This window comes from Phyllopteryx taeniolatus, chromosome 13 (genome assembly GCF_024500385.1).
Source record: "Phyllopteryx taeniolatus isolate TA_2022b chromosome 13, UOR_Ptae_1.2, whole genome shotgun sequence".
Lineage (NCBI taxonomy): Eukaryota > Metazoa > Chordata > Actinopteri > Syngnathiformes > Syngnathidae > Phyllopteryx > Phyllopteryx taeniolatus.
The window spans coordinates 12,597,166-12,622,191 of record NC_084514.1 but is presented as its reverse complement, the minus strand read 5'-3'; the positions used below and the strand labels follow the sequence as shown (position 1 = coordinate 12,622,191).

The 25,026-nt window shown below is 44.5% G+C and overlaps 1 protein-coding gene across 9 annotated transcripts in view; it reads right to left on the bottom strand.

Moving 5' to 3' along the window:
- Nucleotides 1-16,472, bottom strand: part of LOC133487815 (kinesin-like protein KIF6) — a 54,357-nt gene extending 37,885 nt beyond the window's left edge. For 7 of the 9 annotated variants that reach the window (XR_009791456.1, XR_009791457.1, XR_009791458.1 and 4 more), the window contains exons 1-9: nt 16,324-16,472; nt 14,792-14,901; nt 13,440-13,514; nt 9,130-9,277; nt 8,454-8,563; nt 5,256-5,385; nt 2,567-2,773; nt 1,922-2,065; nt 1,742-1,828 (exon numbers count right to left, since the gene is read on the bottom strand). Coding sequence is in view for 6 of the 9 variants with exons in the window: in XM_061794972.1 (XP_061650956.1) it covers nt 1,742-1,828; nt 1,922-2,065; nt 2,567-2,773; nt 5,256-5,385; nt 8,454-8,563; nt 9,130-9,277; nt 13,440-13,514; nt 14,792-14,901; nt 16,324-16,383 (1,071 nt within the window). In the remaining 3 variants the exon portion in view is untranslated. Of the gene's footprint in view, nt 1-1,741; nt 1,829-1,921; nt 2,066-2,566; nt 2,774-5,255; nt 5,386-8,453; nt 8,564-8,733; nt 8,975-9,129; nt 9,278-13,439; nt 13,515-14,791; nt 14,902-16,323 lie in introns of those variants that run through there. The other 2 variants (XM_061794975.1, XM_061794977.1) reach the window with 2 other exon arrangements.
- Nucleotides 16,473-25,026: the final 8,554 nt, after the last annotated feature.

Below are 25,026 nucleotides of genomic sequence, written 5' to 3'. Positions count from 1 at the left end.
CCCAGACAAATTCATTCTGTTCTCATTTTGGGTAAACAACATTCGTTTCCCCTAGCGCTTCTCCTCACGCTGGAGCCTACCCCGGCCGTCTTCGGGCGCGAGGCGGGGTACGCCCTGAACCGGTCGCCGGCCAGAGACAAACAACCATTCGCACTCACTTCCACTCACTCCGGGCAGTTTAGAGTCTTCAATGAACCTACCGTGCATGTTTTGGGGATGTGGGAGGAAACCGCAGTACCCGGAGAAAAGCCACGCTGGCACGGGGAGAACACGCAAACTCCACACAGGCGAGGCCGGATTTGAACCCGGGTCCTCAGAACTGTGAGGCAGATGCTCTAACCAGTCATCCATCCGCTTACAAAAGAGTCCTGACTGAAATAGACTCTGCAAACAAACTCCCTCCGCAGTGCACTGCAAGCGCTCCTGCGTAACTACAAGTTGCAGCTTCAATTCACGACGACGGCCGACTTTACCACACACAAACGTGCTGCAAATACGGGGAAACAGAGGTACCCGCAAAGTCTAAACACGGCTGTTGCCTGGTCGCAACAAAACGATAGCATATGGGCACATTACAGCAATATGAAAAATCAGTAGGAATAATAATTTGAACACAAAATAAACAATAGAGATGCTCACAGGGATGAGCGTGCGTACACTGTATAGCATTTCAAGAAAGCCATATCAAGGAGATGATATGGTGTTTTAAAAGTTGACTGAAGGCAAATCATTAAGTCTTAAAATGCAGGATTTTGCAGTTGTATTACAATATCGTATGTGTATATATATATATATATATATAGTATAAGTATGGCTTTTAGTCTTTGGAGACCATAATTGCAACATTGAGGTCACGCCTTTAGGAAGAAACAAGATGAAATTGAAGTTGTTTAATTTCGGGTTGGAACAACCCTTAGCGCGCATTCTTGTCTGCATGCACTTTTTACTGCATGTTTTATTTACCGTGAGATGAAACCAAACCTGAAAAGTGATGGAATTAGAAAGTACGTAAGATTTGCCATTGGTCCACCACTTCCGTTGAGGGTCTTTGTCAAATTTGGCTTCTTCAAACTTCCACAAATGATTGTCCGACTTCCATTAAGGACAACCATTAACTCTGATCAACAGCAGACAAGACGCCTAAGTTGAATTGCATCGCAAATTCAATCGGTACGTTTGTGTCCAATGCTCTTTTTCTCGCCGTTTTTTTTGTCCATGACGGCAGAACTGATTTGCTGATTATTTCAAAGGGTATCAGGATGACCGTCTCAACAATAAGAAGAAGAAGAAGAAGAAGAATTCAGTAATGTGTATTTGCATGAGTAAGGTCTTGTTGCTTATTTCCAAAGCAAGTCAGTCACCTGAAGTCATTCTGTCTGGTGAGGGTTAGGATGCGAGTGTGCAACTTGGACTTTCTGTGAGTGTGAGGTACTGGCCTAAAAGAGGGCGAACCAGAATTGATGCAATGTGTGAATAGTTGAAGTATAGCAAGACGGACGGGCAAGCGATTCTTTTCGACCGTTGGAAAAAAGTGGTTTTGGATTGCTAAAGAGGACGCTTAAACACATGGTAGATTACGCTGAGTTCCATTTTGAAGCTCAAATCATTTGCTGATCAAATTAAGGCTTGGAAGCCATGTGAAAGGCGCCTGGCTGCAATGGCAGATGTGGTGTGATGATTGTGTGTGTGAGTTAGGGGATTTGGGACTGCCGAGGTATCGAAGAGTATGCGGCTGTCTCACCACGGCAGGATCGAGTTCTTCATTCAATATTGCCTCATTCTTGATAATAGCCACCCGCTGCGCAAAGCGACATGTAGAGATGGACTCCTGTATTTTGGTAGAGGGTAAATTGTTCTTCAGTGGAAAGCTGAACACACTTCAAACAGGATATTTGCAATCCGTCTGAACGCCGCGTCTTACATCCACGTTGTTCTTGTCCACTGCCACAGTCGCAATCATAGTGGTCTTGCAGTTGCCTCCAAGGCTATCCCTGAGCACAGATGTCAGCATCGAGTTCCTGTATGGGATATGGCAGCGACCCCGCTCTGACAGAGCGATGATAACCTGAAGAAAGCACACGCGAAGAGAGGCAAAGCGCTGACAAAACAAACGACAACACATCCGGTGGGTCATTGCTGTTGTTTGTTAAGATGAAATGTGAAGAGTTAAAACAGCATCACACTCTTGTGGAAAATCTTTCGCCACCGTTTTTGACAGACACAAATGTGTCCGGGGGATATTTGTGAGGTCACCCGTGTTGGATGACGGTGAGGCTTTTCTCTCCGGTGCTTCCCACACAACTCATCCAACAATGTCTCCGTGGACTCACAGAAAAAAGGGCCTTCCACAACCTGCTCCCACACAGCTCGATCATTTCGAATTGTGGAAAATAGTAGAATTGAGGAGGGATATAAAGATCCACCCGAACACCTCGCGGGTTTCTCAGTACTTGTGTTTTTTGATAGTGTTGAATGGTGACGGTGAAAATGGGGGATGTGCCGCACACTTTGTCCCAATATTTCGTGCTCCCGTAAATCGAAAAACAGCATTGTTTTCGCAAAGTACCTGTTCTAAGTAATGGAGGGAGAGGTTGATGTATTTGGCCTCGGTGAGCAACTGCCCATTCAAGCCGGTCTTGCCGACTCGATCCGACCCGGCCAGGTCCACCAGGTGGAGCTTAGAGCGTCGCAGCGTCGCGGAGCCGGGCTCGCGCCGACACAGGTGCACGGTGAAAATGCAGTGGGACCGTGTTGAAGCCCGGTTCGTGGGAGTCTGCGGCGCGGAAAAGGAAGGACAGTAAGTACGAGCGCAATCAAGTTTTGAATCAACAACAGTATTGGCCTTGGAAAGACATAAAACAACGTCGAGTTTCCATCTGTGATTCATTCAGACAACAAACATCTTTTCTTTTCATCCTCGTTTCCCTTGCTTCTGCTGATTCAAACACGTTGCGGCATGTGTAAACAATGAGCAGTCAACAGATGGTGGTGGATTTTAAGATGGTCACCAGTGTACGACAAGTTAGGCTGTGACTTGTCAGAGACAAAAACACAATGTGATTTATTCAGCAGAAACAAACTTTAGCCACCAAATCAAGATGTGCAACATATGGACGGTGCTCAATGAAAAACAATGACTCCCAAATTGTAATTGAGTTCTTTGGAATTTGACACTCGTGACTTACTCCCTGTTACTAATTGGGCCTCTTTCTCCAACCGTATGTATGCGCAGAGTTGTGCTTAAATGCTGCGTTTGGCAGCCGTGGCCCAATGGTTAAGCTCATCGCCTGCCACCGTGGCGGACCTAGGTTCAAAACCCCGACTGGACCATCCGCCAACATCCCCCGGACTCACGGCTGTGGTGTGATACCCCGAAATGCTCCCCGGGCGCTTCGGCTGCCCCCTGCTCCGGTGTGTTCCACTAACATGTGTATGTGTTCACTGTGATGGCTTAAATGCAGAGAACACATTTCGTGTGCATGCATGCATGTTCATGACAATAAAAGAGGATTCTTCTTCTTCTTCTTCTTTGTACGTTTGACGCAAAAGTGTGTGATGAATCAAGATTGGTTTTGTTCCTACTCTGCGAACAAATTGAGAAACCTCCTCAGACGCACAAATAACGAAGGCTCAAGATTTGCAAATACATCAACTACGTATTTGACCCGAGACGAACGACGGTCATTTCTAAAAACAACAATAATCACTTCAACGATAATGACTCAAAGCGTGAATTTGCTCGCGAGTTGACGAATGTACTAAATAATCATGGGAAGCGGACCGCTGGCATTTCCGAGGCTTCAACTCGTGCGCAGAGTGAGAACATTTCTACATAAGGCCCATTGAGATCACATGGAATGTTTATAAAGTTAAAGGCTGATGAAAACTAACCCGAATGACACAAGGACGAAGTCTTGGTAATTTTGCAAAAGCGGCACACAATGCATCCTTTGTAAACAAATGTGTGGAGCTTTCTTTTGTTCTCAGTTGCGCACATGTCGATCTTCCATGCAACACATGTTGACCACACAACTCACCAACCTCTTTCTACAAAAACTAGAATTTGGTGAAATCGGGATCAACGTTAATCCACCCCAGTCCTTGAAAAGTTGAAGTAAGGACAGGAAGTTTGGGGGATGGAGTTCATGCGCTTATCCTAACAAGAGGAAAAGGAACTCTGAGGTGCAGGGAAAAAAACAGACGAGAGGAAATATGTTTTGATGAGGTCATAGGAGAGGTGAGAAGTGGTGTCGGTGAATTGCATTTCCAATAAAACAGTGGAGGGTATTGTCGGTTCTCGAAATGAATGCGCTCCTCTTCTGCTGAGTGTGTGTCCATATGGCAGGGACACAAAAAGAAGAGCTTTTTTCGACTGCATACGGAGCCTTGTTTTTTTTCTTTTTCGAGGCGGTGACAAATTGACAATGTGGATGTTGTTGGCTTCAGGCTCAAGTGAAAGTTTCACCCAGTGAGGCTCTGTGTGGGTGGCTGCTGAGGGCTCCCCAACCAAAAGATGGAAAAACAGTGGGGCATTTCTTTCATTGACAAAATCTCACCACAATGTCCTCAAGTACAAGACGTAATCTCGTCAACACCCGACAAAAAGACTACATTTCGATCGATACCATCTGTGTTTCTTCTTTCTTCAGAGAAAACCAATTCTACACAGTTGTTGGCAAATGGATTCGCTTCATTGAATTATCCCCAAAAATGAGAAATGGCGCAAAAGAAAGCCCTTACGCCTGCAGCCAGTGCAGCCTCTGCAGGTGGATGCCATGGAAATCAAGGCTTCAAAACTCGGGCAGCAAAGCAAGAATGCTTCGGGTGGGAGGCGCGCACTCTGCGGCCGCGGTGCGCTCAGGTAGGTTGGTGGGCCCATTTTCAGATATACAGTAGGCGGCCCACAAAACATTGACCTGGTTGTTACATTTCACACCTGATTGTTTCCTTTTAAATTGCTCCAAGTCCCAACTCTCCTACGGCAAAGGCAGGCTTTAGGGAGTACGGGTCTGTGCCTCGACATCGCCGCTCGCCCCTCCTTGATGATGAAACATCATCGCTCACTATATCTTCAGTTTATTCAAAACCAATACACATTAAGTCAATGGTAATTGAATTCATTGAACAACGCAAACGGGACGACAGAAGCGGTTCTCTCGGAAACTAACGATATTTGAGTGTGCGGATCAAAAGGCATATTCCTTTTTAACTCAGATATCTGAGTATAATATCTCCACCAGGCCCCTCTTACTTACTTCGGCAATCATTCGATTGGTGTCGCCCAAGAACAACAGATTGAGAGCCTCCTCTTCATTTGCGGACTGCTGCAATGAAAGGTTCCGAAGATGGATGTTCTGCTCAGTATCTTCCATGATAATTACTTTTCTGGGAATGAAAAAACAGGATTTTATTCTCAGAAAGAGCAGGATTATCAATCTATTTCGACTCAAACATGACAAAGCAAAACAGAGACAAAGACCAAACCAGACGCAGCCTGTCGGCATCTGGTCACCCGCACGGCCGTGAACCTATTCCATTATTGTGGCGCATGCTCACATGCTAGCTGCCCCAGTGACGGTACACAATGTAAAGGGTATTTATTCTTTTTTCTAATTAATGCCTCATCTTTTTTTATCCAAGAAATGCTAAGTTTAAACTGAAACTTACTATAGATTTTTTTCAAATTGCCCCACTGAAAATGTTTGCTTCTATGCACAATGTGAATTTAAGAAATAAAAAAAGGGGAGTCGATTATCATTCATTATTAAGCAAAATGTCTATTTCCCCTGTTCCATTCATAATTGCTCTTTAACCAAGCAAAAATACCGGTGATCCGAATACTCGATTATTCAATAGAGGGTACACTGTAGTAGGCTTCGCACTATGAGGATTTTTGGGGCCGATCGCCGATCAGCGAGTCTAAAAAAACGATAACCGATCACCAATCTGATCACAAGACGGCTGACTAAATACTTTTTTGCCCCACTGTAAATGACCTGCTCATTTACTGTATACTGAGTACCTTCAAAAATATTCTCGAGCATTTTAGACAAAAGGTAAAACCTTAATGACCTCTAGGGGCATTCAAGGATTGGCCAGTGACATAAGTTTAGGTTTTCAGTCAGGTCGAAACAAAAAGAATGGGTGCCAACTTCCATCCATCCATTTTCGCGGGCTGCTGGAGCCTATCCCAGCTATTTTCACCCTGAACCGGTCGCCAGCCAATCGCAGGGTGCCAACTTAGTGGAATTAAATGACTTCGCACACACCAAAACTTAATTCAACAGAAACGCCGGCATGCTTACCTACAACTGTTAGTGCTAGCGTTAGCTTGCTAGGCTACAGAACGTTTTGTTGCCCCTTTGCTAGCCGTATCGTATTAAAAGTACGTGAACATACCTCAAGCAATCTGTGAATGAACGTCCTCTCCAGAGCATCGGTGATGACCACCACACGTTTTTACTTATTTTATGATCCCCCCCCTCCCCCCAACACACAATAAATTTGCGTGATCTATTGTGGTTGTCGTCGCCATGGTAACAAGTAGCGGCGTTTGATTTGACAAGATAAAGCCCGGTGATCGTAAAAGACGGGATGCGGTGGTATGGGAATACAAGATTTTATTGCAGTAGTCTGACAATCGTGAAAGACCAAATTAGTCTGATCCAGGCATTACGTGTTGTCTGTCTAAGGCACCGCAAAAAAGTCCCACACCGTCAAATTTTCTTTTTCACTGACAAGATTGAAATAAAACTTTATTGACCATCAGATAGTGACAGTGATTCATCATAAGACACGTGATAAGGCTAAAAATAAAGTAGCTTTTAGATCGGTACGCGACGGCGACATGGAGTGAATGTCTTTTGCGGAGACGATCGATCGGCGAATCATGACATGAAAGCCGGTCAGCATAAAATGCTAATTATTGGCCGATCAGATCGTTGTAAATTGTAATAGGAAGGGCTACTGTAAGCCTGGATTCAAACCGCAAACCTTTTGATTATGAGGGTGACGTGCTCACCACTACTACTTTAACACAGGAATACTAATGTTACTGTGGTTTTGCATTACCATTATTTGTCCAAATCCACCCATCGAAAAATATCTATTTTACAAAAGGCTGAAAAATAATAAAGAGTCAATTCAATATGCAATGTAATTAGAGCGCTGTCGTCTGTCCTGTCCTGTCCTGTCCTGTCCTGTCCGGTCATAGAGGAATGCTGCAGAGGAGGATAACAGAGTGCACTGATGTGACGAGAGATGGGAAGTGGAAGAGAAAGGCAGACCAACAGTGCCACAGCTTCTTCTGGAATCAGCAAGTGCAGCCACAGCATGGTTAACATCGGGCACTGTCTATTTCCAGAAGACTATGATTTGCGGGTATCTAAACCTTGAGCAGAAGCATCTGCGAACGAGAGAAGTGCCTTAAAAGGAAATACAGGACAAACACCAAATTGATGGAGCAAGCTGATGTTGTGCCTGGAAGTCTAATATCTATTTTGCTGATGTATTGCCAGTGACAGAAAAAGATCACAGACCGACAAACCTCGAGACAGACGGGAGAGATGAGAGGCAGAGAGTAAAGCAACAGAAGAAGAAAAAATGGCTGAAGACAAGAAAAAAATAAGTTTCCGAAGACTAAATAACAAGCTATTTCTTCAAAATCTATCACCAATTTGACCGCATTAATCACTATCCAAAAGCGTTATTCCTGTTGGCAGTCTGTATTGGATTGGTAAACAGTTCGGTCTCCATAATTCACCACACAATAGATTCCAGGCAGTTCAAGGGGACTGTCGAAATAAGGCTCAGTTACACCCACACGTGCTTCAAACAATGATGGAACGATCGGTGATTTGTCTTCCTTCATTCATTCCTTTTCCAAGCCGCTTCTCCTCACGAGGGTCGCCGGCGTGCTGGAGCCTATCCCGGCTATCTTCGGGCGAGAGGCGGAGCCAGTCGCAGGGCACGTACTGTCACGTACTACGGGCAATTCTGAGTCTTCAATCAACCTACCATGCACGTTTTTGGGATGTGGGAGGAAACCAGAGTACCTGGAGAAAACCCACGCAGGCACACGGCGAATGCAAGCCCTACACAGGCGAGGCCGGGATTTGAACCCGGCTCCTCAGAACTGACCACCTTGCCGCCTGTGAATAGTCTTTTTCGTGTTCAAATAAGCATGCCGACTACTGTCTTTGCTGTGGGTTCCTGCATTGTTTGGCATTTTCAAACAACTTTCAGACGGATTCAAAAACCCCAACACCAAGTTACCTGAACCTTAGCTGGGATTTAGGCAAAACCATATTTTTTCCTCGACAGAGTCACCTAAGGTTTTACATGCCTCGATGAGGTTGGTTAGGGTCAGACAGATGGGGGCAGCCTGAAGTGCCTAATTGTAAAATCCAATTGTTCCATCTGTCACGAAAAAGAGTTCCAAAAAGCATACTGACTGTAGGTCCTCCAATCGAGATGCTTCATGTCTGGAATCCAGGAGGTCGTAACCCATTTCGTTGTAGATCTCCAAGTACGATATGTGGGTACTGTACACTGTGCTGCTGTCCTGTAGGGCAGAATGTGTCTAATATTGGAATCAATTCAAATGAAACGTGTTATTGACATCTGTACGTTTTCAACTACAAAACTGCCAGTGGACAGTGGTTTAGTGCTGTGAAGTGGCCTGTTAGCAGTCAAGGAAATCATTTTAAAGAGCAGTGACAAATAGGTACCCACCTGACCTTTGACCTCGGCTACTGCTCAACATCTCGCTTCTGACATCCTTTGTAATGAATCGTGTTCTCCCTTTCACATACAACCTTCCCTGAAAGTCTACAGAAGACCATTTAAAAATGGACAGGGTGTGAAACTGCAACCAACTCATCTACTCTGAGCTCTGACCTCAAGTCACTTGAGTTGGATACAATCAACATTTTTTGTTCGACTTTGTTGAGACTGGAACAAGAACGTGCACGTACAGTATGAGTGTTTGATTTATGGATGTGGTGAATAAGGAAGGACAGCTGACGTAAAAGAAATGAGAATCTTGGCTTGGAGAAAACAAGATTCCTCGTCATCAATGATATTCATGAGAGAGATTGGTTCCAGAAGGGTTGAGTGACTGACCCTAACCTGACTGAAGCGCTCATAGAGGTATGAAAGCGTGCGGGGAACAATGCCACGATCGTTGTAGCGCTCTGCCCCTCCCGTGATGGTGAAGGTCTTCCCGCTGCCCGTTTGACCGTAGGCAAAGACGGCGCCATTGTAGCCAGCCAATACACTGCGGAGACAAAACGCATTCCAGTCAAAAGAATAGGTCCTAACTTGGATCAAATGCAAAGGGGCTCCCGTAGGTTCCAGTAAAAATATGGGGGAAACAGCCTCGGTACCTCATGTTCTTCGATATGTTTTCATTTAGTTAACCTTTATTTATCCAGGTAAGGCAATTGAGGACAGATGCCGACCCGCCTGCACCAGCGCTGATGTTAGTCACGGTCATGTGCGGTACATGCGCGTGTGACAAAACACATTTGGACATTTGCTAACTCGGGTTAGCAAATACATTCTTTTGCTTGACTTACTACAGTCTGCGTTTATGATAGCCATTTACAATTCCTAAATGTGTTGGGAGTTCTGAAGCAGAGGAAAAAGAAACTAAATGGTACTCGACACATCTCAGACGCCCATAAAGGCCGAGTAATTCGAATCAGGGTCGAAATACTGTTCCACCCCAATCCTGTAGGTGGCAGATTGCATGCTTAAGTCCACAAACAGTAAGCAGGCAAGTCACTACCCCACTTGGCCTCAAAGCGAGCGGAAAGTGAAAATAGATGCCTTAACGTAATGAAAATGTTGAAATCTGTTATTTTGTAAACCTACGACACAAAATCAATCAAACATTTGGGCTCGGCGTAGGTAAGAAATTCTTTTTTTACTGCTGCTTTCAAAAGTACGCAGTATCGTTACGCAATCGTAATTGCGTAACGGGTCATTTGCAATTTCATGACATCACCGATTGATTGTAATGCTTTATTTGATTGGATTGTTTTAATACTGGAAGCCAAAGGAGATCAAAGTCAGAGTGAATGAAATGTGACAATATAAATCCCCAGGAAAAGATGGATGCGCTACAAGTGGAGAGACGTGATGGCGGCAGACATCTGACGGCAAAGGAAAAATGTCTTCAAGTGTGAGTGAAAGAAAACCCACTCGACTGGTACTCGATTTGGTTTGGCTCTGAATTGAAGCAATGGAAACCAATAGTATTTAGGTGCAATGGAGGGAAACAAAAAATGGAAGCAGTTTTTCCACAGTTGAAGTGCTGTAGATTAGGCATGTAAAACTATAAACCGATTCTATGAGTGGCCCGAGACCTTTGGATTATTGACAACAACCAAGAAGAAGGAGATAATAAGCATCTCATGTGAGAATCAACTTTTTTACGAGATGACTCACCTTTTCCAGCTCAGCAACCCTGTACGGAAAAAAACTTCACAACAATTTATATAACAAAAGCAGACGGATCGGTTTCATAGCCGTGCATCGGTACGACGCCATTGATTGTCTGTGTTGCCGTGCCAACATAATTCGATTGGCCGTTCCTCTCAAACTATGAATGGTGATTCTTTTTTTGAACTAATGCCAGGTTTGAAATGACCAGTTTGAGTCATAGCAGACCCTTGTCGTCGCAACTCATCTTTCAAGAAACGAGAGGCTCAGGGTTTGAGAAGCACTGAAAAAAAGAATGACGGTCACTTTTACCCGGCTCATCTGCGATGAGATGTCTCTAATGAGGAAAAGCACTATGGACAATAGATGGATGTCCAGCACGAGGTAAGAGGTCAGAAATATGTTTGTTGGATGGTGGCGAAAGTACAACAACTGCGTTTCAGTCTTTTCATCGCAGCGGTCCAAATTGGATTATCGTAGTGATTACTGATTACAAATGAGCTCTAGTACATGGTTAATAGAACGTGAACCTGCTTGAATGGGAGGTTAAACACCTGCGACTATTTGTTTTGAAAGTAGATATCGTCTACTTCGAACACGCACGTTGGAGACGGCCAATTCCCGCCTCGGTGAGTCCCGTCTGTAAGGGACAGCCGGGCAACTCCCGGCTCGACTGTTACACTTCTGATGCGGCAATTTACTGGGAAGCCGGTGTTCAAGCATCTTATCCTTGCAGAACTATGGTAGAGCGTTGTTTGTAATGCTTTCTGTTCCTGTGCTCGTCTCTGAAAAGGAAACTTTCGATTTGGGATGTAATATTGTCTCTCTAGTGCCACAGTAAACATGTAAAACGTGAATTAAACACACAGTTTTCTGCCGAGAGCCCTGAAATCCGGTCATTGGAATTTCTCGAGCTCATCCTCGTCACTCGCGTTTGCGCTCCCGAGCCAGCGCTCACAAATGGGGAGGAAAAGGGGCAGTCCAAGCCAAATATGGACAAAGCGGATACAAAACTGGGTCAAACAGAAGTAGCTGTTCGAGGGGCCTTTTCTGGACACTTTTCAGATGACAACACCGAGGTGTTTTTTGAATGAAATTGACACTTTTATACGAAGTCCATGCTAGAGAGTCCCTCTATGGAGGTCTCAATAGGCAAAATACGGGACCTTTTTAACGTTACGTTTGGTCACGCGTGTGTGCATTACAGCGGTATCAAAGAACAACCGAGATCAATTGAACTGATGACTAATGACTACCTCGATGTTTACTAGCCGCCACAACATCCCGGATGCGTCGGAATGTGCTGGTTTTTGAAGCTGTGACTCCCGCCTGTGATTCCACTCTTTCTGGATCTCCGCTAGATTCTGAATCTTCTCTGTTTGATAGCCCACGGTCATCTCTTTTGCTGGTGCATCTCCTCCTCCTGCCACATTTTGTCCTTCAACTCGACTTTCCACTGATATGCTTGGACGCGGCGCTCTGTGAACGCTGTGAACTTGTGTGGCTTCCCCATCCTATGGAGGCTGTCAATGATGGTCTTCTGGCCAGTTGTCAAGTCTGCAGTCTTCCCCATATTGAACCCAACTGAGACAATGGAACCAAACGGAAGCCATTTAATGACACCTGGGGAAACCTGCGCAAGTGCTTTGAGTTCAGGAGACGCCAGGTGTGTGTGACACTCAGTTTCAAACATTTACGGCCTGCAAAATTTGGGCGGATTTCTTCACAGTAGTCACATTTTTTTAATTCCTGATTTTGTGCGTTTGCTGAGCTGGAAGCCCAAATTATGCAAAAATAAACAAGTCAATAGTTGAAATTGTTGAAATTGTGGGCCATGAAAAGTTGAACTTTTTGAATGGAATTATGGAAATAAATGACATTCCCATTTTTTGGAAAGCGTCTGTCTACATGTGTTACGGAGAGCGGTTGCGTGTCTATCGTGACCCATTACAGAGATAGCGAAGCGATCTGTCGATCCATTCATTTTCTTCATGCCACTTATCCTTCCCCGGCTGACGTCGGACGGGAGGCGGGCTTCGCCCTGGACTGGTCGACGACCGATTGCGGGGAAACATATAGACAAACAAGCACACACACTTGCATTGACTCTGATGAAAGGATGTGGAGGCTAAATTGTGCCAAATGCTTGTGGAGGAGGAGGAGGAGGAGGAGGAGGAAACACCTTTTTACATTACAACACAACCAACTTTAATCACAGGAAATTCCATGTCCATTCCCTCTCCTGGCAAGTTGCAATTTTGGCAAGCATCGAAGCGGGAATTAACGACCCGCTGGACCAGAGTGAAGTTTGGGTGGAGAGGTTGTTTAGGAGGTAAACATTTAACTGCTGCTGCTGCTGCTCTAAGCAATGTGGGTTGGATATCCTTTCATATCAGTGGGGCAATAATTCCATAAACCGTGACGAACGCTCTGGAAAGCAGAGCATACCTAGCGTGACCATCTGGTATCTGTCCTTGAATCAGATACAGTAGGCTTGAACCTCACTTACTTTTCTACTTCACAATAATCCCTGAAAGGCTGAAGATTGTTCGGGTTAGAGAGCTCTGACAAAAAAAAACCAAAACTGGCACTCTTAACGTATTTTTTCAGGAAATACACAACAACTAAGCATTGTTTTTGTTTTTTTTCAAAGCTCACTTTTGATCTCGATTCTTCGGGAAGTTAGTCGAAGGACAGCACGTCCCTTCAAACAAAAGCGCTCACGGAATCCCTCTTGTGCTGTGGCTTATCAAAGTTGTGACAGGATTTTCCATCTCGCCTGCCAGATGAGTCGACTTTGTGGTCGACGTACGTCAAGGACACCCTTCATTTGCATCTTAAAACACTGACTTGAGGTGAGTTTCTGTGTGTAGGGCTGGGTGAACCTCATCATTTGTAAACGTATTCAAACTCAAATCGACGCGTACGGCCCGGATGTTTTTCAAAGACAATGCCATTTCAAAGTTATAGTGTAATGTCATTGATTGCTTTACCTGTCTGCAACTGGTTTTGCGACATGTTCGAATATTTCTTCTTGTTTGGTTGCTTGGTCAAACACTTTTTGGAACCTGGAAAAAAGTCGACATGGTTTTCAATGTTTGTACTGCTCCGAAAATAGCGCGCGCGCGCACACACACAACACCGTTAATCACGCGTACGCTAAAGGTGCTTCGTATTTCATTTCCACAATGGATTAAGTCTAAGCCGTTATGTTTTCTAAAGAAGTCTACAATCGTGTTTGAGCCCAGAAAAAAAAGATGAGAGGGCTGTGAGTGGAATCCACCCAAGAGGGTTGTTAAATGTGGAAATCCTATTTCTACAAGGGCATAAGGGAACCTCCGCGAGCTATTATAAGAGCCTGTGGTTTGCGAAGACTCTCCAGACATGTCCACTACTGTCTGACTCCCTAACTGTGAATTTAGGGCTTGGAAGCGTGGCGTGAGCCCTGCCCGGCGGGTTTACAGTATAGGCCAGATGCTGTGGTTCAGCAATGACAGAGCTGGTAGATAGAGGGATTGATTATTCCTCATATTCACCTTGGGTAGCGATTCACGATTGTAACTTTTCCACTCTTTATTTCGAATGGAATTATGTGCACCTCCAACTCAGCACACCTACGATTCCTAATAAGGACACGGGTTATAGAAAAGGATGGATGTTTCGGTGTCTTGAAATCCGATGAGTGGCCATATGTACGGTGAAGATACCCAAGTTCTTATGATTTTGCTTTGATACACCACCACACCATAGGACGGAAAAACACCATAGGGCGCTTTCCTCAACATACTGCGACTGTTCTGAAACTCAAGAAATGTCATATTCCTCCATGGGCAGACTGTTGAGAAACTGCAGAAGGGTTGGGGTCATCTCAGCTCAACGGAGCTGAGACAAAACAAAAGTCAAGGAAACCACCCAAAAAAAAACGAACACGACGGTCTGGCGGTCCTCATTCGGAATTTGAAGTCCAAATCATCTTGGACTAAAAAAAAAATGGAGCTATAGATTTCTAAATGGACAAATCCATTTTAGGACACTTCCCCACTTCAAGCTGAACGTCTACATTTGAATCACATATTCTTTTGACTTCAAATTCATTGTGGTGGGGTATAAGGACAAAATCCTGAAAAAAAAACGTTAACTCTATTAGCTATATGAGCTATACACAAGAAAAATACTGACACTATTTTGACCCAAAAAGTTGGGGGCCAAATCAATTGAGCTTACAGTACTGCATAGTAGCACTTACACACATGCACCACTACCCGAGAGAATCACTTTATCCATAGTGGATAAATCAGTCCATTGATGAAGGTTATGAGGCAACAAATTCCTCTGAAAGGAGCACCTGAAGCTGAAGGACTCCCTTTTGTTGTTCACAAAGCCATCAGCCATGTCCTTGGGCACCACAAACTCCAGCGAAGCGCTCATCGGCTGCTCGTTGTCCACAGAGTACACCTGAGGGAGCCAGAGACAACTGCGCAGTCAATCAAACTCCTGGCGCTGCCACCTACATAGCAATCTATCATGCCATATTCTAAAAACATGCAGAATGAGTAAATAGAATACTCTAACTTGTCCATATGTGAGTGGGAATGGTTATGCGCCGAGTCAAGGGCGTACGCTGCCTCTCGCCCAAAATCAGGTGGCACAGGCTATCAAGTCACCCACAACCCGAATGAATTCAAGTGCTGTCGAAAATTGAGCGACGCATATTGTGTCCGTATGGCGAAGGTGCCGTACAAGAAGGTCAAGCCGAAGTACCACGAAGTACCGCGGACAATCTTGTGCTGTGGGCACCGTCTGCCCCAAAACGAAATGTGGGAAGCTACAGAAATGAAATGAACAAGCCATCACGGTTGCGTTGTGGATCTAGTGTAGAATTGTGCTTACTAAGGCCATTAGTCGTGCCTCAGGGGATACGAGAAAAACTGGCCAACATTAACCGCCAACATACAGACTGAATTCAGGCATTTCAAGGGAGGTCGGCCGGGTCAAGTTCAACGCACCCACCCTTCCTTTCGTTTCGCATGCGCTGGCATATGTCTCTTCTAGACACAAATGTAATGACAAGCCAATGGGGTGAAAAGGATCCAACCTTAACAATTAGATTGTTTTCACTGCCACCCTTGCTTTGTGGCTTTCTCGTGGACGTGCAGAATGTCAAAAAGCCGCACGCAACGATGTGGCTGCGGTCATTTCATTGTGCTCAATATTGTCTGTGCTAGCTAAATGGCCACAGAAACCATCTGTGTCATTTGATTATTCCTCCCATCAGTTGTTGTGCTCAGACAATAAACTGGATTTGAGGGAGGGAATTCTTTGCCAGGGGCTTTGCTGGTGCAATTGGAATTGTTTTCGTATGCACAGCTGTTTGTAGCCCCATTTTAGGGCTGCTGAAGCATTGCCCTAAAAGCATTTGAGAGACGCCCCAATTTTGGAAATAATAATAATAGTGACTTTCAAAAAGCCCACAGACAATGACCAATAAAGTAGTGGTTCAAATCACACAGAGAAAAAACATCAATTGCTCACTATAGGGGGCTAGTTTACTCCAGATAAAATAGCCTAAAAGCCAACTTTTCATGTGGTCAGTCAGGTGCTGCTGTATCAAAATCAGTTGTCTTTACTGAGAAATTAGGGCTAGAATATGTTTAAATTATGATTCCAATCCATTTCTCTTTAGCTATGGTTTGGCTTCAAATAAGCTTTATCCAAATTGACGGTTTAGTCAGAGACTTCCCCCCCAAAAATGTTGTGCTTTTCTTTCCTAAATGATGCATAAACATTTAAGGTTGTACCTGTATTCGTACTCCCATTGAAAGCCAACGTGGGTTTCGTATGCTAAATGAACTCAAATCATAGTACGTGTCAACTTACCGCCGCATTTTTCTTGGTGGGCTTTAAACGAGCATATATCGGAATCGTCTGTTTTACCATTTTTTTTATTTTTATTTTTATTATTTTTGTAACTACCTTTCTAAACGCTAATTGTTTACTTTCCGGCTGCTGCGCTTGCTAGCCAAAGTTGGCAGGATGCTGTTGTGTGTTGACATTGGTTGCTAGGTGACCAAAAGGACATTGAAAAAGATCGTATGTTAGTTGAAGATGATCTCTTGGAGAGGAAAAAAATAAAAAATAAAATATTTGACCAACACTTGCCCGTCGGTCACACCAGTTAAGAAGTTGTTTACGTGTGTTCGTTGGAGGAGCGGGCGGGCGGGCGTTTGTGTGTGTGCGCGCCTCCAGGTACGCTCAAGAAAGAACACCAGTGAATCATTCTTGTTATCCTTTGCTATGCTGGTGTTTGTATGGTCAAGAAAAGTTCCCCTCTGACTCACCTCCATTACTCACCATGCAAAAAGGTGCAACCACAGCTGTCACACTGTGTGAAAGCATGACTTCATCACATGAATGCACCATCTACTAAAAAAAAAAAAAAAATCAACATTGGGGATCATACGTAACAAAAGTGAGAATCTGGTTCTTTGTTGCACCACAAACAAATGTGGAAGAAATGTTTGAATGCAGAGGTGGAAAGCAACAACATATCATTGCAGTGACAGAGTGACAGTAATTGAGTAGCGCAGCATGGTGAACTCGTGGTCAGCACATCTGCCTCGCTGGATTCAAATCGCTGTTCTGGCCTTCCGGTGCGCTTGCACGGGTTTACTCAGGCTTCCTCCCACATTGCAAAAACATGCTTTGTAAGTTATTTGAAGCCTCTTTGCCAACAGGTGTAAATTAGGAAACCTATGAATGGTTGTTTGTCTGATTGTGTCCTGGCGAATATTCCAGGGTGTACACCGTCTCGCGCTCCATCTCACCAGTGACCCGAATGTAGGCAAGTGGTATGGAAAAATCCACTGATACTAAACATACACAAAAATGCATTCCCTTTCATAGACAGCATTTAGCACCATTCGCGCTGAGACACGGGTAAAATGGAGCATCAGCATCAATGGACAAACTGAAAGTTAAATCTCATGGAAAAAAAATAGGAACAGATGAAACAGAGTTGAGAAACTTTGAAAGGCATCTTTATTTATTGGTAACATGCTTCTCTAATATATAGCATCTGTGAGCTGGGTGATAGAGCGACGGCTTCGAGTTTCAGCGTGTGCACGTCCCGCTGTTTCTGCTATTTCACCTGAGCCCCGGATGTCTGCCAAATCTAGCCAAGCAGGAGGCCTTCTTCTCAGCTCACCGGGCAGTGAATCAGGAATCAGGAATCGCGCGCGGTTTCCACTTGGCCCCGCCGCAGTCCTCGGTGTTCCGAGAATATCGCATGCTTTTTGCGGCATCGTATGCACGTCTCGTGTTTGATTACTCACGGGTGTTAACGCATTTAGACACATTGAAAAAGTTTGCGGTCCTCTTTGTTACGTAAACCACCCTTTCATTTACAACACAAACATCATCGCGAGTTATGAAAAGAAGTGAAAGGGGTTAACGTACAAATCATTATATTACAGCAACCTATATAGAGTGCCCACACTGGGATATAAATATCGCTGAGAGGACTGTGTGGAGAAAACCAATTGGACAGAATGTGTTCCACAATGGTGACACGCGCAGCCCTGCATTCCTCTGTGCTGGACTTTGTTTTGGGGGATATTTTGTATTATGCAAGAGACAATGGCTCTATAAGGAGACAGTGCAGCCTTTCAGTTGACTACTGCTGACGCGCGGATGAGCGGACGGCCGGACAAAAGATGTGCCCCGAGAATCCCGGGCTGCCAAAGGGACTTGAAAGAGGTCACGTTGGTCGCCACGGCCATTTTCTATCAGCGACATTAGTCCCATTTGCACACCCAAAAACCGAAAGGTCACATAAATGCATTTCATTTCCTGTGCGTTGCAGTTTTGTTCAAGTGCTCGTGTCAACGAGGAGTGCTTCACTTCCTGTTTCCGGTATATAAACACAGAGCAAATGCAGTGTTGTTTTTTCAGAACGTCTGCAATCTGATCAATTCCAGCTGTTCGTCACAATGTGAACAATTTGAAAAGCCTAACCCACGCAGCAAAGTTCCAGAAAGACCAAATTGAAGTTCCCGCCGTTGTTCCGCAATTTCGACAAAAGGCAAAATTGGCAGCACTTTGAAGCCAAAAAGTCAATAAAAACAAATGTTGTTTGGCAGAAATGTAATATATCATTATTATTGATGAAATAGGTTATGCCAAAATAATGGGATTTACTCGGGAATTGGTAACCGGCACGACGGTTGTTCTTTGTGTAGACAAAAATGCAAAACTATATCCTGTTGAAATCCGAACGACTTGTATATCAAATAAAAGTCTGCAAAGTCTTTTTTTACGGTACAGTGTTATAAAGATAATTTGACGGAAACTTCATGCAGTCTTCATGCTGCATTTCTTTATGCATATACATACCATGAAAAGGTATTCAAATGTTTTATGAGAACAATCTTTGCCAAGAATTCTGTTGTCACGCCATATCTGGTCGGAGTTTACAAAATGCACATTTCTCAAAAAGTGACAGTGGCTTGAAGCAAGGAGCGACCACACCACATCCACTTTCTATGAAGCAATGACGCAGCACAGTCAGACATGCACAAGAAAAGGAGCAAACCCAAACCGTGGGCCGGGCCGGGCCTGTCGGGGGAACTGTGAACTCTTATTTTCAATATCATCTGAAATAGCTGAGGTTTCAAGCCAGAGGAGGGGAACACGTGCAGACAGCAAGTTTCCAAAGTGTGGCAGTGAGCTTCAACTCGGCATGATCGCGCACATTTGAACGTTGACTTTCTTTGACACGCACATTCGTTCCCAATTGGGGCTCGGTGTCATCGTGGCTTCATTTCCACGGGACAGGAACATTCAATGTCCATGCCACGGACGTAAGCGCAACAGTAAATTTGAGAAATACTCAAGACTGTTTTAGGCACGAAGACATGCATCCCGCATTCACGTGCACACATCTTTCCATCAAATATGTATTCAACTTGTGCAGCGCAAACCGAAAGCAATGTTTTCTTGTCAGTCAGTCAATGTGTTTTCACTTGTATACTCCGAGCGCTTCAACAACGTCTCCTGATGACGCAGCATCACAAGCAACCGGGGGTTCAGACTTCTGTGCTAGTGCAGTCAACACCTTTGTCTCAATGGAGGGACAAATGGACAAATCAGAATCAGAATCAGAATCAGAATCAGATCAAATAGGGCGAATCGGTCATGAAGTGTACTTGCCGCGCCTCGTTGATTCAGCACAAACGGAGGTTCGCCAGCTGGGTTGTGTGTGTTTTGGGAGCTCTGTATTGAAATATATTTATAGGCGTGTTCCGTCACTTTAAAGATGATTGCGGGCGTGTGCCGCACCCAAACATCGGACCCCCTTCCCGGCTAATGGATCCCTCCTGAAGGCATCGAGTGACCTCTCCAAACAGGGCGGTTTGGATTTGCGTAAGCCAATATCATAGAGAAGGATGATGGCTTGACCAATTGGTATTTGGCTGGTAGAGGGTTTGCGCGGAAATGCCAAGATGCTCTCTGATCCCCCCCCCCAAAAAAAAGATACACAAGATCCTGCAGCCATGGCACCACGCTGTTGCAGGCCGGCGGTCATTACATACTTGGGACATGAAACATAAGATGTGGTGCTTGTAAAATCTCGGCGATTACCACGTTTATTGCAAATAATTGTCAACTGTTGAACAGATAGGCTTTCCCGCTGTCATTATCACCGCGAATTAAGGCTGTGGTGCGTGATTGGAGTGCACATTGGAATACAGTCATCGCCAAGACACTTTTCTTTTTCTTTCTTTTTTCAAACCTGTCCTGTTCAGCTGTTTCGTCATGCAGTATGGTGGATCGATATGCCTTTCATGCCAGAAAGGGTTCGCTGTGCGACAGGAATTGAATATGCGCTGTTGTTATTTGTATTGGGATGGATATGCTGCTGGACGGAATAGAAAAGAGAGAACAGAACACAACCAAAAGTTGTTAATAATAACAGCATAACAACAGTACCTGTATATGACAAAAATAATATTACACACAGTTGGGAGTTTGTCAATGAGTGGACTGGGAAGGCAGTCCACACTGCGCGAGGAAGCGACATGCTTGCAAACAAGCTTACCCCTGAAAAGAATTGGAGCGCAAATGACAAGACGCTCTCGGCAAATAACAATCATATTGTCACGCTGTTCACACCGGATGCAAAACGACCTTTAGTATTGCATCTCTCGCACGAGTTGGATCGCAGGAGTATTTTATGCACACTGAACGCACAAACTATACCCAGCAGACATTCCAACTACTTGAACAGTTAACTTACAATTGCATTGTAACCCGCTGCCAATTTTGTCTCGAGATTGTTGTCTCATCTCTGTCGGGACACCTCTACGTTATTCGTGCAATCGCTGGAGTGGTCGAGCCACTCTGCGCTATTTGCATATCTGTTTTGGACCAATAGTGGCCACTCACGTGCTTGAGAAGTATTCGCACAAATATCAGCAGTCCAGATTATCGCACTAGTAGTCACTTTAAACTGCTTAAATTGACTTGACTGCACCATTTGCACAATTGTCACTGTATCAGATTATTGCTCTAGTAGTCATTTCAAACTGCTCTAAATTTGATCGAGGACTCTGCATCATTTGCACAACTGTCATTGTATCAACATTACCAGTAACCTTTCATTGCTCGAGGACTCGCCATAGTGCGTTTTTATGATTTTATGTCTAAAAAGTCCTTTTTGTCAAAATGACTGTCTGTTGTCATACTCGAGCGGCTGCAACTACCGAAGACAAATTCCTTGTGTGTTTTGACATACTTGGCAAATCAAGAGGATTCTGATTGTGATTCTGATTGTGATTCTGATGGCTTCATTTGCGCCACGTCATGCTCCTCCCACCTCCGGGTTCTTCAACGGGTCATCGGTGCTCTCGCATCCGACGACGGTGTGCTGTAAAGTCGTAGAAGTAAATATCCACATTCTCTTGTGTTGACACTGAAAGATATGATATTTTCATCAACAATTTCTTCGTGAATCCATCCATCCATCCATCCGTTTTCTGAGCCGCTTCTCCTCACTAGGGTCGCGGCTCTTAGTGACTCGTGAACACAGAGAGAGAGAGAGAGAGAGAGAGAGAGAGAGAGAGAGAGAGAGAGAGAGAGGGCGAGAGGTGTGCAAAGCGCCACCCAAGATCCACCAAAGGAACTGCAGGGCACAGCTCATGACAGTTTGGAAGAATATCCACATTAGGGAAAAAACATATTACAACTCATTCTGCCTATTATTAACTATGCTGATATTGTTTAATCAGAGTGCATCAAAAACTGTTCTCCAGCCCCTCAATGTGGCATATTAAAAAAAATGTAGATTTATATTACGTTGTTGTTGTTGTTGTTTTTTGTACACACCATTGTATATTATATGACACACTTGGATGGCTTTGTTTCGATAATAGATGGCAATTTCAAGTCTTTAAATGTTTGTCTTTAAATGCATTCATTTTCAATCCCCCTATTGTTTGAAATAATATTTTCTTCCACGTCTATCAAGTTACACACTGAATTGTCGAGTTCAGACAATTCTCTCTTTACAATCCATTGTCATTGTTTCTGAACATCATTGAATTATTGTCACTCTACATTATTTCATTGTACTTTTTTTTTTCTTTATTACTATCATAAAATCCCACGACCCTAGTGAGGATAAGCGGTAGAGAAAATGGATGGAAGGGCCATCGTAAAAGGATTTCAGACTTGTTTTTCCCTTCCCCGCGCTGTGTTGAGAGTGAGGTTGTTAATGGTTGTTGAAGTGTTAAGTGTTATTTTTATTTGATTTTGTGTTTAGTGTGGTATTTTGGATTGCCCTATTTGTTGTATCTTTTGTGTCGAAAAACAAAATGTTGCATCGCAAGGGGTTTGTTTATCCCATCCATCCATCCATCCATCCATTTTCTGAGCCGCTTCTCCTCACGAGGGTCGCGGGCGTGCCGGAGCCAATCCCAGCTGTCATCGGGCAGGAGGCGGGGTACACCCTCAACTGGTTGCCAGCCAATCGCAGGGCACATAGGAACACTCACAGTCATGCCTACGGGCAATTTAGAGTCTCCAATTCATGCATGTTTTTGGGATGTGGGAGGAAACCGGAGTACCCGGAGAAAACCCACGCAGGCACGGGGAGAACATGCAAACTCCACACAGGCGGGGCCGGGGATTGAACCCGGGTCCTCATAACTGTGAGGCTGACGCTCTAACCGGTCGGCCACCGTGCCTTGTTTATCCCACATGCAGTAAATAAAGAATTGTATGTATTGTCAAGATAACAATACATACAAGATTTCTCATACATGCAAAAGAGCCCCTAATGCTGGGTGCGTAGTATTTGCATAGAACACAAGGAAAAGCAATGAATCTAAAACGTAAAAAAGGCAGACGGAAAGCCGGCATACACAAATTATGAATTCAACCCAATGAGTCCACAAAGAAAACAAGCGTGTACAGTGTACGTCTCTTTATTGAACAGAAAACGCCTATGAGTTGAAAACACTCATTCAGGGGTAAAGTCCCCACCCACAAAGACATTCACTTTGACACTAATTGTCATAGTGACTGCATATGTATTGGAATCTAAAGTCAGTAATGGTAAAAGAGACACTTGCAACCAAACTGCTGACTGTCTATTTGAGGCAGACGACAGCGGCAGAGTCCGAGTGGGCTATTTCAGGCTGCTGTCTCCTCCGCTGCGCAGTTTTCTGGTCAGCAGTCGTGTCCAAGGGAATTCTTTCGGGTTTTGGTTATGTGTTATTCTCTGAGGCTTCTGCCCTATTTTGCTTGCTAGGCCAGAGCATATCAGACTTCAGTCTGCATTCCTCAAATACTGTATATGACTCTCTTAAGCCTCAAAGTAAAATTTGACAGATGAGTGTGAGGATAAAGCAGCATAAAGACATGGGCTGGGTATCATTTAGATTCATTATTCTGGTCAAGGGTTTGCTTTACCAGAAGAGTCTGGGCGGAAAGTACATGCAAAACAAATGTGGTTTGCAATCATTTGTTTTGCTCGGCTCTGTGTCTCGACAGGCAGAATATGAGGCAGTTTGGAAGTAGCACGGTTTGTCTCAGATGGTCTCCTCGTGCGATCACATCTCAACTCAACAAATTTATCGAGTCCGTAAATGCGAGGCAGACGCTCTCATCAGTCGGCCACCATTCCGCCCCTTTCAGAAATTTGGAATATATTTGTGAACCTGGTGAGATGGATGAGGAACCAGGCGCGGACAGACCCCACCGCACCCAGTACGTCCAAGCACCACAAGTGACACCCCAAAGCAGACCATCAGAACACTGTCACATTTTGGTGGTCCCAGTTTGATGTTGATATCGCCCTTGAAAGACCGTAACTGTCAAGGGAGAGTTGAACACTGAGCGGCTTCATGATGAACATTGAATCAGACAGGTTTGGCATCAAGAAACAACAAGCCACCAGGACTACTACTGCAGAACATATTCCAAACCAACAGGAAGCGAAGATTGCCCAAATCGGACAAAAGCAGGTACAAGAAGGCAAGTCAGCAAGATAAGGCAGCCCTTGCAGAATGTAAAAGTCTGGTGCGGAAAATGCTAACCAGTCTTCAGTGGGCTGAGGGGCACAGGAAGAGGGTCAAGGAGAGGGCCTGCAGGCGCAGTGCCTTCCTTGCCAGTCCATTCAGGTTGACAAGGAATTTGATGGGAGAGAAGCACAGTGGTCAACTCACATGTCCAGAGGAGGACAGCAACCGCTACCTCAGTCACACCTACAGTGACGGCATGAGAGAGCAAGTCCGACCACTCAAATCAAGCACAAATAGAACCTCTTTGAGAAAAGGATGTTGGCCAAAAGACCTCAAAAAGCTGCAACAAAAAGAAATTCAAGAACAGATGCGAAAGAAAGCAATTGACATCTATCAGTCTGGAAACGGTTACAAAGCCATTTGTAGGGCTTTAGGATTCCAGCAAACCACGGTGAGAGCCATGAAGCTATTACGCGGCGGATAAAGTCGTGTAAGTAAGGCTCATGTACCAAATACGCAGCCCGCCTTTGGGTTTTAATGAGCTAAAATAAGTCGACCCCTGTACCGAGGTAATCCTTCATTGCTGAATAAGCTGAAGTCTGGTTCGAATTTGGAGTTGATTTTTGAAGCCTATTTTTTCCTGAATAATGTGGTCGCGTTGGGATCCATTAGGCCAGGGATGTCAAACTCGTTGGGCCGTTATGACTGTGAAACCGTATACATGTTTAATTCCCTCATCGTAGTATTACAGAGACACAACAAATTGAGGAAAAACTAGATCAGAAGTCAAGGATAAGCATTTGTTCAAGAACTGTTCACTGTATTGAGGAGTTTGATAACAAAACGATGCTTGCAATGTTTCAATGTATTAGATATGTGATGATTCAAAATTTTGAAACAGATTCGACCGAGAATCATGGAAGTTGGCGCGCATCATTTGCTTTCGCGAAAATGAGGATGATGGATGACGTGGTTCCCCGTCCTTGACTTTGACACCTGTGCACTCGGCTGCATTGCAAATTTGAGGTTCCGCTGCGGTTGAACTCATGCTCTGGCTTTG